The sequence below is a fragment of the Oscarella lobularis genome, chromosome 10 (assembly GCF_947507565.1).
Source record: "Oscarella lobularis chromosome 10, ooOscLobu1.1, whole genome shotgun sequence".
Classification (NCBI taxonomy): domain Eukaryota; kingdom Metazoa; phylum Porifera; class Homoscleromorpha; order Homosclerophorida; family Oscarellidae; genus Oscarella; species Oscarella lobularis.
In genome coordinates this window covers 606,011-617,929 of record NC_089184.1, presented here as the reverse complement: position 1 = coordinate 617,929, position 11,919 = coordinate 606,011, and the positions used below count along the sequence as shown (strand labels likewise).

At 46.1% G+C, this 11,919-nt stretch overlaps 6 protein-coding genes across 8 annotated transcripts; 1 reads left to right on the top strand and 5 right to left on the bottom strand.

Annotated features, from left to right (window-relative positions):
• Window positions 1-65: 65 nt before the first annotated feature.
• On the bottom strand, window positions 66-3,702 carry LOC136192519 (alpha-1,6-mannosylglycoprotein 6-beta-N-acetylglucosaminyltransferase B-like). The gene is made up of 27 exons (XM_065981161.1): window positions 3,628-3,702; window positions 3,292-3,571; window positions 3,138-3,234; window positions 3,023-3,067; window positions 2,921-2,965; window positions 2,795-2,873; window positions 2,668-2,741; window positions 2,573-2,615; window positions 2,330-2,521; window positions 2,210-2,283; window positions 2,118-2,157; window positions 2,039-2,066; window positions 1,940-1,989; window positions 1,811-1,893; window positions 1,677-1,757; window positions 1,561-1,621; window positions 1,464-1,510; window positions 1,331-1,409; window positions 1,120-1,280; window positions 983-1,062; window positions 892-924; window positions 768-838; window positions 646-717; window positions 520-593; window positions 429-470; window positions 328-377; window positions 66-277 (listed from the first exon to the last, which is right to left on the bottom strand). Exons 1-27 carry the CDS (start codon window positions 3,668-3,670, stop codon window positions 91-93), a joined length of 2,211 nt encoding a protein of 736 aa, XP_065837233.1. The 5' UTR covers window positions 3,671-3,702; the 3' UTR covers window positions 66-90.
• Window positions 3,703-3,735: 33 nt separating this feature from the next.
• LOC136191964 (cadherin-related family member 5-like) lies at window positions 3,736-5,905 on the bottom strand. The gene is made up of 11 exons (XM_065980393.1): window positions 5,704-5,905; window positions 5,513-5,651; window positions 5,427-5,458; window positions 5,260-5,379; window positions 5,104-5,206; window positions 4,949-5,056; window positions 4,571-4,897; window positions 4,414-4,518; window positions 4,283-4,357; window positions 4,133-4,226; window positions 3,736-4,071 (listed from the first exon to the last, which is right to left on the bottom strand). Exons 1-11 carry the CDS (start codon window positions 5,869-5,871, stop codon window positions 3,843-3,845), a joined length of 1,500 nt encoding a protein of 499 aa, XP_065836465.1. The 5' UTR covers window positions 5,872-5,905; the 3' UTR covers window positions 3,736-3,842.
• On the bottom strand, window positions 5,906-8,072 carry LOC136191963 (uncharacterized). Its single transcript, XM_065980392.1, has 11 exons — window positions 7,888-8,072; window positions 7,697-7,835; window positions 7,605-7,636; window positions 7,440-7,559; window positions 7,284-7,386; window positions 7,130-7,237; window positions 6,879-7,076; window positions 6,616-6,828; window positions 6,479-6,556; window positions 6,330-6,426; window positions 5,906-6,280 (listed from the first exon to the last, which is right to left on the bottom strand). Exons 1-11 carry the CDS (start codon window positions 8,056-8,058, stop codon window positions 6,019-6,021), a joined length of 1,521 nt encoding a protein of 506 aa, XP_065836464.1. The 5' UTR covers window positions 8,059-8,072; the 3' UTR covers window positions 5,906-6,018.
• Window positions 8,073-8,138: 66 nt separating this feature from the next.
• Window positions 8,139-8,951, top strand: LOC136192174 (elongator complex protein 6-like). Its single transcript, XM_065980694.1, has one exon. The coding sequence runs from the start codon at window positions 8,139-8,141 to the stop codon at window positions 8,892-8,894; it is 756 nt and encodes a 251-aa protein (XP_065836766.1). The 3' UTR covers window positions 8,895-8,951.
• LOC136191698 (translational activator of cytochrome c oxidase 1-like) lies at window positions 8,887-10,021 on the bottom strand. Its single transcript, XM_065980079.1, has 6 exons — window positions 9,731-10,021; window positions 9,546-9,676; window positions 9,438-9,487; window positions 9,341-9,381; window positions 9,209-9,286; window positions 8,887-9,156 (listed from the first exon to the last, which is right to left on the bottom strand). The coding sequence occupies exons 1-6, from the start codon at window positions 9,902-9,904 to the stop codon at window positions 8,932-8,934; spliced, it is 699 nt and encodes a 232-aa protein (XP_065836151.1). The 5' UTR covers window positions 9,905-10,021; the 3' UTR covers window positions 8,887-8,931.
• A 32-nt stretch (window positions 10,022-10,053) lies between these two features.
• Window positions 10,054-11,912, bottom strand: LOC136191779 (programmed cell death protein 7-like). 3 transcript variants are annotated; one of them, XM_065980200.1, is made up of 10 exons: window positions 11,584-11,721; window positions 11,464-11,527; window positions 11,234-11,374; window positions 11,094-11,183; window positions 10,906-11,037; window positions 10,709-10,847; window positions 10,549-10,661; window positions 10,379-10,502; window positions 10,257-10,329; window positions 10,054-10,205 (listed from the first exon to the last, which is right to left on the bottom strand). In XM_065980200.1, exons 3-10 carry the CDS (start codon window positions 11,282-11,284, stop codon window positions 10,070-10,072), a joined length of 858 nt encoding a protein of 285 aa, XP_065836272.1. In that variant the 5' UTR covers window positions 11,285-11,374; window positions 11,464-11,527; window positions 11,584-11,721; the 3' UTR covers window positions 10,054-10,069. The 3 variants fall into 3 exon arrangements, with proteins under 3 accessions (XP_065836272.1, XP_065836271.1, XP_065836269.1); XM_065980199.1 differs by having other exon boundaries at window positions 11,464-11,506; window positions 11,584-11,715; XM_065980197.1 differs by lacking the exon at window positions 11,464-11,527 and having other exon boundaries at window positions 11,584-11,912.
• Window positions 11,913-11,919: the final 7 nt, after the last annotated feature.

The window sequence follows — 11,919 nt, the reverse complement described above, 5'->3', positions numbered from 1 at the left end:
TCGTCCATAGAGACCAGAGAACATACGGGTAAGACGTCACGAGTACACGGTTCGTTGCGCGGGAATTCAAAAAGACTAAATGAGATTTCTTTATTCCACCGGAAGAGCAATTTGATGTTTCCGATAAGATCTACAGGGACATAGTCTCTTGTAATTCGCCTTCTGCCCATTCACCACAAAGGAAGAGCTTCCAGCACAGCTAAAGAGAGTAGGTTCGTCGTCATTGACGTAACAGGTATCTGACTCAGCAGACACAGCGGGAAGAAGGTAACTCAAACTAGAAAAGAAATCAATTGCTGTACGGCTGCAAAAAGTAGTTGCCCATGCCTGCCGGAGATCGACTTCTTTTCCTTGCAATTGCCATACTTCAGGATTTCCTTTATAGAGAGATATATCACATATTTGTCGACTGTTTTATGCCAGCTTACGGCAAATGAGTTGATAAGACGAAAATAGGATCGTTCACAAACCTAAAAATGCTGTCAGCTATGACTTGGAATCAGAATAGGGCACTTGTACCAATCCATGACCGCTGCAAGTGTCAGTGCAACTTTCACCGATTGTCGACATATGAGTCACCAATAAAGACGGATCTAAGAGCGAATGCAAAAGAGATCACAAAGAGACGCGGTTTGACTACTATACCAGGCCAGATGACTCTCTTCTCCGGTAGGGAAGGATATACTTCCACGTTGCACACGACGAAATATCGAGGTTCTAAAAAAAGTTGATGCTCACAGTGAAGCAACAAAGCTTCTCCTTTATACCATTGTAGTTTAGAGAAGACAAGCGAAGAAAACGCGCTCGTTTTTCTATACCGGTCCAAACGTAAAACAGCCTAAGAAGAAATCAGTGTAGGGTATTGCGAAGAAACGAGTTCTGTTGTCTGACCTCGAGTCCAAAAAATCTCTTTTAGTGGCTTCACTAGAGTACGTGTATAAACATGAATAAACAAAACCGTAGCTGCTGTTCTTCTAATCACCTGTGATTGCTTGCTAGCAAGCGAATTTTAAATGGTGCAATAAAAGCGCTTTTCCACGACTTTGCTAAATACCAGTCAAACTAAAAAGAAAGAAATTACTAATGCGGCTAGAGCCCATATATTCAACTTGAGCCTGCCATGTTTATCACTCGAATTTTTCGAATTTTAATTATCTTTCCCAAGTCGACCTCCCACCAGGAAGACACTTTTTTCTCAGACCAAAAACAGGTGTCTTGATCTAGCTTTCCATCTATCGCCTCACCAGGACGATGCCCAGTCAAGAACGAGCTTGCTGAAGCTTCACAAAAACAGTTTTACAAAATCACAAAATCAAATTGGTTGGTCTACCCTTTTTTCCCTCGGCCAAGTTGACGCCATCGCAGAAATTCTGATTTTGGATGTAGACTCCTACTCTCTCGAGAAATCCCTTAATTAACAAATTAGTCACACCAATCGCTCTGGGGAAGAAACTCTCTAAAACCTCCGCTGTAAATTCATAGGGAACAAAAGGCTGCAAAGCAGGAGAATCTGAAATCACGCTTATAAACACGGCAAATCTGTCAGGTAACCACACGAACCCCTTATTTTTTGAAGTGCTGCTTTGGTTTCTTCGACGTTTTTCATGTCAATACTGATGACCTAGAGAGAGGCATCCTCAAAATAAGCAATCTCCCCAAAAACACGTCCACATTACGTATGGCTCTCCAACGAGTTTTTCCAGATATTGATTTTGAGAAGATAGGCTTCTACTCGACGGTTTCCCCTTGAAGAATTCCTAACAACAAAAATTAATTGCATAGCTCGAGTCGAAACAGGCGTCTTTAGCACATCGTTCTTCGCCGATCGAGGAGGATTGAATTTGGGTTGGAGAAACACGCACCCGTGCGCAAGAGCCTCCAGAGGCGCAGGACCTAAGAAATTTTGCGTTAAGTTGCGGAAACAAGCATACGTGCTTACCGTCGTAGGGAAATCCCATGCCAACGAAAATCTTGGCTTTTGCAAGTAAACTAAATAGACTATAATTTCTTGCTATACATTCACCTCATGCAAACGTACTCTTGCAGTTTTTCAGAAGTGAGTATTCCTGAGTGCATCAAAGTTTATAATTGATTTCATAAATTTAATATTCGCCTACCTAAATTTTTTATTCTTCTCAGAGATGACGAAAGAGTGTCCTAGAAAAGTAAAGGAGTTCAAAAATTGCCGCTGAAAATTAACTGACAATACTTTTGATGTAGCATAAAGTTCAAAAGTGTCTCTTATAGTATTCAAATAATTTTCCTTTCCAGAGAAAAATCGTCCTAGAAGCCACTTGCACACACAGAAGTTGAGTAGAATTGATTTCACCTTCTTTTCCATATATGACTCCGTAGTTCTTTTTCTCAGCTGAATCCACCGATCCGAGTTCAATTACAAATCCAAGAAAAGAGTTGTCCGGCGTGTGAGGAAAAAACGTGAGGTACTGGCGAGTGTCTTCAAAGGCCCAATTGCTGAACATTTCCCACGTATCCGGACTCCAATTTTTCGTTCTGAAGTTGACTAGAGACAGAAAATCAAATAGGAAACGCACTCTTATTATTAGGAACTCACACAAAGGTTCCGTTCCAAAAGAGTCTACTATTCTGAATTTGCACTAAAAACAACACGTCCACGGTCGTAATGACGCTAGTGGTCTCACGATGTACCTTTAGCTTGGGAAAAATCCATAGATCTCTAAATACATGCAGGCCAATATAATCAGTATAAACAATATCTATATCTGTTTCAGAAATAATCCGTCAAAAATTGCTCTTCACAGCCGGAAAAGCCTACCGTCCGATTTTCTTATAAATGACTCTAACATCTTCTTCCTTGTCAAGACGGTCACGTCGTGCTTCAGGGCGTAAACCGCCTAAAGAAGACAATTCCAACTGCGAGAATATCTCACATTCGTCTTACAGCAATGAGATCACTCCACTGTACCAATTCGCCAAGGTAACCCCCCTGAAGAAGCACACGTGTGCAGACAGCATGTCTTCGAAAATAAAATAGACGTCCTACCTTGAATGCATTGGTTGCAAAATCGTACGCACTGTACTCGGAGAGCTTTCGTTCAGAAAACGCAAATATCAATACATATATCCAGTCTTGTCGTTAATTAATTAAAGTTTCTCACGAGGCCCGGAAAAATCAAAATTCGTTTTGGTCTCTCAAAAAGAGACGGTCTCCGAGCGAATACGGCCCGACGCGCCTTCTCCCAAAGCTTCGAAAGTCTGAAGGGGAAGAAGGGTGAATGTATGAGAAATAGACGTCGTCGATTCTTGGGACACCTTGTGATTCTCTGTTTTATCCATTTTAGTTGATGATCTTGCTTTCTGAAGTCGTCGCTCTGCGCGATCGCGTCGAAAAAGGCTCTGGTAGGGATGTCGACGTCGATTTTTCTCGCGACCGCGGGCGAGTGAGCTGCTGTGTCGGCGTCTTTCGGCGAAGAAGAGCTCTGAATCGATTTAAAACTGCCTCTAACGTTGTCGAGACGAAGCTCCTCGTCAACGAGAAGTTCGACCGGTGCTTTTTCGCAGAGGAGAGCGATCAAAGTCGACGCGATCGTGACTGGCGAATACACGAGAACTCGTTTAGATGGCTGACAGACTAGGAAGACTTCTCACTCGTTATTACGACCAGCGCAATCCTCCGAGCGAAGCGATTCATGCGGGCGGACGTTCCTGCTCATTTGTCCGGCACGTCCGGGAGAGCATGGAAAAAGGAAGTCCCACTCAATGTACTCAAATTCAATGCACTAACATAACCCAGCGAGAACGTTCAAACCACTGCAAAAACGATACAACAGCAAATTGCGCGCAAGTTCCGTCCAATAACGGTCTCACTTGATGTAGTCATCAAGAGACTCGTACGGAGCTTGGGCCGCTGGCGAAACAAAAATAGGATTTTGTTCGGTTGCTGTCTTGTACAACGGATTATTGAAACCCGTCGAAGACACTGTAGCGGCAGATCGGGGTACATCGTATTGGCTTGCAGTCTTCTTGTACTTAGCATCTGACACTGGAGGATCCGAAGCGTCTGCGACATACTCTGGCTGTCGCTTTCTTCGTCTAAGAGAAATAGAGAATCGTTATTGAGTGGTGTACAGGAGCCATTTCCTATCAGCTGTACCTGACAAAAACGACAACCAATATCAGTATGAAGAGAAGCAAAACACCTCCAACGGCAGCGACAATAATGACCCACAGTGGCAATGATCCCCCGCCTGTATAAACGTAAATAAAAGCGTTTCTGATGTGCCTGCCTTGCTAGATACCTGACCTCCGAGTTCCTCGCTACGACAATTTTCACCAATGCAGATTGTGCAGATTCCAGTTTCTGGATTGCAAATGCGTTCTAGAGCGTGGCAACAATAGATGATCATTTCTTATTCTTTAAAAATCGCCACCTACCTGTCTCAGGTGGTTGCTCGGTCGGTTCTCTTGATCCTGGGGGCCTTCTCGTTGGTTCTCCAGGCTCTCTTGAGGCACTTGGCTTTCCGGAGACAGGCGGCTTTCCTAAGACAAGAGGCTTTCTTGTGACAACACTGGTTTTCAGCAACAAGCTAACCTGTTGAAGGCTTTTGAGTTCCAGGCTTCTGAGTTTGAGGCTTTTGACTTCCAGGCTTCTGAGTTTGAGGCTTCTGAGTTTGAGGCTTCTGAGTTTGGGGCTTTTGAGTTTGAGGCTTCTGAGTTTGAGGCTTTTGAGTTTGAGGCTTTTGAGTTCCAGGCTTTTGAGTTTGAGGCTTTTGAGTTCCAGGCTTCTGAGTTTGAGGCTTTTGAGTTCCAGGCTTCTGAGTTTGAGGCTTTTGAGTTCCAGGCTTCTGAGTTTGAGGCTTCTGAGTTTGAGGCTTCTGAGTTCCAGGTTTTGGTGTGGTCGGCGGAGGCGTTGTCGGATCTGCAATAAACAAAAATAACCGTGATGACGTCACAAGGTGAGATCACTCACAGAAGGAGCAGTTGCTGGCGAGACAAGGACACAACGCCGGTCTGCCTTGAAGACACGACGGTTCAACCTTCAGATTTGCTGAAGGATTGCTCTTGTAAAAGTACTGTCCTGCAGAAAAAGTCAAAGGGGTCACAAGCAGAGGCTCGCAATCCTACCGCTGTTTGGAATGTCAGAGAGACCGCTCACAGATTGCCCCCTCCACAACAACTGGCCCACAGTGACAGGACTATCCAGCTTAATCCAAGAGAAGCTAGCATTCTATATAAAATTATTCTACATTGTGCAACTATCGTATATTCAAATTTATCCACCGATTGAAAAACGGCTGTATCGTCGCGACAGGGAGGCCTTCGAGGAAGAGTTCCGTCGAGCTTGCGCCAGTTTCCGACGCAGCTCCAAGGATTCGGTTGAACACCAACAAAACTGTTTACCTGAAGTCAAATTTTAGAAGAAGCACGATCATTTTTTTTAGTCTAACCGATTTATCAGTCACAGCCGAAAAGCCTTCGTCTATGGGTGAAAGTGACTCTTAACGTATAGCGATAAATAAAAAATGCTACTGACTCTTGCACGTTGTCTCGGTCGAAAACGAAATCTTGAAACCAGGCGTGAGGAAGAGAGAACCGCCCACCGGAATCAAGAGCTTTTTCAACGTCACATCGGCGTCGAGATGAATGTCAAAGTCGTCGGGCAATGGTTTTCCCTGTGTTGCAACTTTCGCGCGCAGCCGTTTGGTTAGAAGGCGAGATGTGTACCTCGTGCGTTCGGGGCGGCTTGATTTCGACGGTTTCGGCCGAGCACGGAACGCGCTTGTGAATCCAATTGTCGGGATTGTTCCAGTTAGACGTGCGAGTCCAAAAGAGAAGATCTCCGGCCGCCGCGACCGTCGAAAGAAGAAGAGCGAAGACGCTACTCAACAACATTCTTTCTCGCTTTCCCGGATGCACAGCTCAAAGGTACCGCCCCAATTAAAACTGTATATATAACTCAGCGAAAACGTTCAAAACCACTGCAAAAACTATACGACAGAAAAACTGCAAATTGCGCGCAAGTTCCGTTCAATAACGGTATCACTTGATGTAGTCATCAAGAGACTCGTACGGATTTTGGAATTCATTGTTCGGAGCTTCTGCCGCTTGAAAATCCGGTGGAACAAAAATAGGGTTTTGTTCTGCCACTCCCTCATACAACGGATTCTTGAAACCCGTCGAAGACATTGTAGCGGCAGATCGGGGTACATCGTATTGGCTTGCAGTCTTGTCTGGCACCAGATTATCAGAGTCTTGCACATACGAGTCTGGCACATACTGGGGCTGCTGCTTCCTTCTTCGTCTAAAAGAAATAGAAAATGGTACAAGAGACTACTTCCTATCAGCTATACCTGGCCACAAGAACAACAACCAGTATCAGTATGAAGAGAAGCAAAACACCCCCAACGGCAGCGACGATAATAACCCACAGTGGCAATGATCCCCCGCCTGTATAAACGTAAATAAAAGCGTTTCTGATGTGCCTTGCTAGATACCTGACCTCCGATTTCCTCCCTGTCAGGACAGTTTTCGCCAATGCAGATTGTGCAGATTTCAGTTTCTGGATTGCAAATGCGTTCTAGAGCGTGGCAACAATAGATGATTATTTCTTATTTTTTAAATCACTGCCTAGGCTACCTGTCTCAGGTGGTTGCTCAGTCGGCTCTCCTGATCCTGGGGGCCTTCTTGTTGGTTCTCCAGGCTCTCTAGAGCCATGCGGCTTTCCGGAGACAGGCGGCTCTCCAGAGACAGGCGGCTTTCCGGAGACAGGCGGCTCTCCAGAGACAGGCGGCTTTCCGGAGACAGGCGGCTCTCCAGAGACAGGCGGCTTTCCGGAGACAGGCGGCTTTCCTAAGACGAGAGGCTTTTTGTGGACAACTGGTTTTCAGCAACAAGCTAACCTGTTGAAGGCTTCTGAGTTGCAGGCTTCTGAGTTGTGGGCTTCTGAGTTACAAGCTTCTTGGGAGTTGTAGGCTCAAGGGTTGTAGGCTCAAGAGTTGTGGGTTCAAGGGTTGTGGGTTCAAGGGTCGTGGGTTGTAGGGTTGTAGGTTCAGGGGTTGTAGGTGGTGGTGGTGTGGTCGGTGCAGGTGTGGTCGGATCTGCAATAAACAAAAAAATGACCGCGATGACATCACAAGGTGAGATTGCTCACAGAACGAGCAGTTGCTGGCGAGACAAGGACACAACGCCGGTCTGCCTTGAAGACACGACGGTTCAACATTCAGACTAGCTGAAGGATTGCTCTTGTAAAAGTACCGTCCTGCAGAAAGAGTCAAAGGGGTTTGAGCAGAGGCTCGCAAACCTACCGTTGCTTGGAATGTCAGAGAGACCGCTCACAGATCGCCCCCTCCACGACAACTGGCCCACGGTCACAGGACTATCCAGCTCAATCCAAGAGAAGCTAGCATTCTATATAAAATTATTCTATATTGCGGAAATATCGTATGTTCAAATTTACCCACCGACGGAAAAATGGCTGCATCATCACGACAGGGAGGCCTTGGAGGAAGAGTTCCGTCGAGTTTGCGCCAGTTTCCGACGCAGCTCCAAGGATGCGGTTGAACACCAATAAAACCGTTTACCTAGAGTCAAATTTTAGAAAAAGAAAAAATCATCTTTAGTCTAACCGATTTATTTGTCACAGCCGAAAGGCCTTCCTCTATGGGCGGAAGTGATTTTAACGTATAGCGATAAATAAATAAATAAAAATGCTACTGACTCTTGCACGTTGTCTCGGTCGAAAACGAAATCTTGACACCACGCGTGAGAGTGAGAGCACCGCCCACCGGAATCAAGAGCTTTTTCAACGACACATCGGCGTCGACGCGAATATCAAAGTCGGTGGGTAATGGCTTTCCCTGTGTTGCAACTTTCGCGTGCAGCCGTTTGGTTAGAAGGCGCGATGTGTACCTCGTGCGTTCGGGGCGGCTTGATTTCGACGGTTTCGGCCGAGCACGGAACGCGATTGTGAATCCAATTGTCGGGATTGTTCCAGTTAGACGTGCGAGTCCAGAAGAGAAGATCTCCGGCCGCCGCGACCGTCGAAAGAAGAAGAAGAACGAAGACGCTACTCAACGACATTCCCCAGGCGATGATTCTCACGCGACTTCGTTCACGTGAGATTTATTCCGGGACTTCGACTAGTCTACAAAAAAACTGCAATGCTTCGCGAACTCGACAATCTTCTCGACGGCAACTTGGCTGATTCTGTTTTGATTTCCTCATCGAACACCGACGGAGACTTCTTGCTGCATCATTTCCTTGGAAAAGCGATAGGCGGATCCTATTCTCGAATAATCGTTCTCGCCTTGGCCCAAACAGTCACTCACTACAACGCAGTGGCTCAGAAACTTGGAGTGGGCTTGAAATCTGCCTGCGAATCCGGCCGCGTAATGTTCCTCGACTGTTTGAGCCCCTCACACACAAGTACAAAAGTCCCGGTCCACCAGGTCACCTTGGATCCAGACGAAGACGACGCTCTATTCAAAGTATACAAACTGATAAAAGAAAATTGTTCGCCGTCGGTTGTCATCCTCATCGACGATCTCACCATGCTCGTCAATCTTGGATTTGACGTCAGAACGATTCTCGATTTTTGCCAGCACTGCATGTCACTGTGCGCCACGACGGGATCCTTTGTCGCCTACATTCGCAACGACATTAACGACGCCGGTGTCGTCGACGATGAAACCGATTTAGTTCAAATGCAACTTCGATACTGGTGCTCTCTTCACATACACGCGTCAGGATTGAGCAGCGGATATAGCAGGGCCGTGCACGGCGATATGTCGATACGTCAGAGCTGTCTGGCCCAACGAAAACCGAACGATAAGGCGAAAGTAACTCGAGTACAGTATCAAGTTCACGAAAAGGGAATTTCTATCTTTGCTAAGGGTACTTCTGCTGCTGTACTGTAGTACTTGACTCTATATTTATAGGGAGAATATTTAATATTTATTGGGATGATTGAGGGTCTGCCGGCTCTATGTTGTCGTGAATGCGCACAACGTCATCGTGACTGCCTATGATGCGTATCAGTTTAGCCGCTTGTTCTAGTTGGGTGTCGGACAGCTTGGCAGTCGACTGGGCTAGGTACTCTATGGTTGCGGTCTTGATTTCCATGTCATGTTTCTTGATGCCTGCCGAGACTGATCTCATTTCAGACGGTTCGCATATGAACTTGAAGCACAAAAAGTCTCGTCGAGAGAGAAGGAACATATAGGTATCTTACTTGCAGTATCTTTGTACCGTCTTCTAGTTCGGAGTCTTTGACATCTTCAGCTCCAACTTCAATAGCAACATCAAGTGGCTAGACATATCAGAAGAGTGCAAACCAATCAACCCCATAAGAACACGTGCCCACCTCAATCGCACTGTCTTCTCGCACTTCTGTAGTAACTACAACTAAAACAACATTTTCTCATTGTCCCCCTCCCTCTGCTGACATACAGTACACTTACCCTTTCGATCGAAAAGATACGATATGCTGCCAGGCTCGCCAAGAACGGCCCTGTGACAAAGACAATACTTACAGACCGCCTCTACACGCGACTTCCACATTCACCAACCCATGCTTTGCCAGCAAAGATCTGATTTCAGGTCTCGTTCTCTGCTTATTACCAGTCACCGCTTCAATAAGCAAGAGATATCCGCTGGCGCCTCGTCCTTCGAGCATCATATGCTCGCTGCCATCACTCGACTGATAAAAAAGGAAATCGTGTTATTTCGGAGGAATTGTTGTCATCAGGTTTACTGGTGAGGCTCCACTGATGATTGCTCGTTCGACTGTGCTCTTTGGGATGCCGTAGTCTCGAGCTCGCGAAAGAATGCTTGCTAGACGGATATTTGTTTCGGGATCGCGACCGGCATCGCGAACTGCCGAGCTGATTTCTTTCGTGATTTTCGATGTGGCCTTGCTCTTGGTCATGTCGGCTGTCGCTTTCCTGTGCTTTATCTTTGACCATTTGCTGTGACCAGAGAACCGTGAAGGAACGACAGAAATGCGATGTGGAACGAGGAATCGCCGCAACAAGGAAGGCAATGACATCTTTAGCGTACTTTAGTCAACACGCGAGAAACATAATCAATTGATTTATTTAGCCTCACTGTCTGCACCGAGAAATGCCTCCCATGCTTTGCTGCTGGGTTGCACAGGCACTACCCACCCATCTGGTATTCGACTAGAGCCAGGGAAGTCCGATGGAACGACGTAGGAGTCCCATACATGTCTGCAATAATAATACTATAAATTAACCAGATTAACGTACATTGTGGTGTACCTAATTCCAATCAGAGAGTCTAATCTCCAGTCAGCCTGAGCATAGTAGTCAATAAAAGGCTTCATTGGATCAGCTATAAAGAATTCCATAATTGGCGATACAATGACGACACAAAGGAAAACCTGTTATGGGTTGTTCATGTGAGTTTGCCTCCTCAATGACCGATCCTTGCTCTCTTTGAGTCGTCTCCTGCACAAGCCTCAGCTGTTCCTGCTCCACTGCTTCCCCCTCTTCTTCCATCATCACCTGAAAGAAAGTTCATAGGGAGAAACGACAAGTTGAATTTCCGTACCCTAAGTGTTTTCTCTTCCTGTCCATACACTAATTGCAAATCTTTTGCAAACGTCTCTAATTCAGCGATTTTCTTTGCAAAGAGTTCATCGCATTCAGCTGGCTGGGTCTTCCCTATACCAAAGTTTAGAAAAGATTTGAGACAATTTTGTTACCATCACCTTTCCGTCTAGCCACCTCTCTTCGAATAGACCGCAACTCCTTCAACGTGGACAGCATCTCAAGCATTTCCTGCGCGTCCTTCTGTTTCAATTTGACTTCGCTCAACGTTTCTCCTGCCTCCAACTTCACACTCGCTTCCTGTTGATTAAAACCCCCCGAGTTCAAATACATTTTCATCGCATACGTAATTCTCTACCCTTGCTTTGGCAATATTCGTAGCAATTCTCTTGGCTCTCCACTCGTCAATTTCTCTATGTTTTTCTTCCCATTGCGCTTTTTCTCTCTCCTCTTCAGCTTCCTCTCTATCTCGGCGACGCTTCAAATAAGCCTAATTATGAAAAGAGAACATGTGACCAGAACTTGCAGTTCTCCATAGCAACGCGCCTTTTTTCTTCTGTTCCTCGCTCGTCTCCGTTGAAGAGACTCGAGCACAGTTGGATCAGACAGTTGGCTTTCGACCGATTCCAAAGATTTCTAAACAACACAACGTCATAAGCTAAAAAACTCAAATCTAAAGATTTCACTTTGACGCTTGCAACTTGACTGACACCTTCCTCCCATTCGTCGTCCGGCATCTCCACATTTTCCGCAATTTCCGTTTTCAGTTGATTCAAAAGGTCGAGCAGTTTGAACGCTTGGCCAAGCAGCTGCTTAGCATCGTCTAACTACGGGTAGACACAGACGCGCAGAAACGCAATCAAGGACAAAGAAACTTCATCTCGCACAATAGTAATAAGGCACAAAGAAAGGATACGTGTAAAGGATATGAGAGAAGCTCGAGTTTGACAAACTGAAGCCTATGCACGAAAAACGTGACCCTACCTGATTCTTTTCTACTGGTTCTCTGAGCGTTGTGCAACTTAATATACCGTACCTTGACTATGGGGTCGTCGTTCTTCTCTGCTTCCGTTTTTCCTCTGTCCTTGAGCCACTTGTTTACCCATTTCTGATCTTCCGATATCGGCGGTTCCGTCTCCGTCGTCTTGTGCGGTCTATATTGAATCTGTTTTCCGCTTTCTCCGCTGGGGAGACGGCGTGGAGTGTGGGGGTAGACGACGGGAAAGAACGGCGGGGGGAATGGGGGAAATGGGGGAAAGGGGCCCCGTCCTGGTGAGCATGGCCACTGCGGGAAAGGCGACAGTTGAGGTCCTCGCCAAGCAGGCCAGTTAGACATCGCGTTGTGTGCGAGAAGCTGAGAAATCGCGAGACA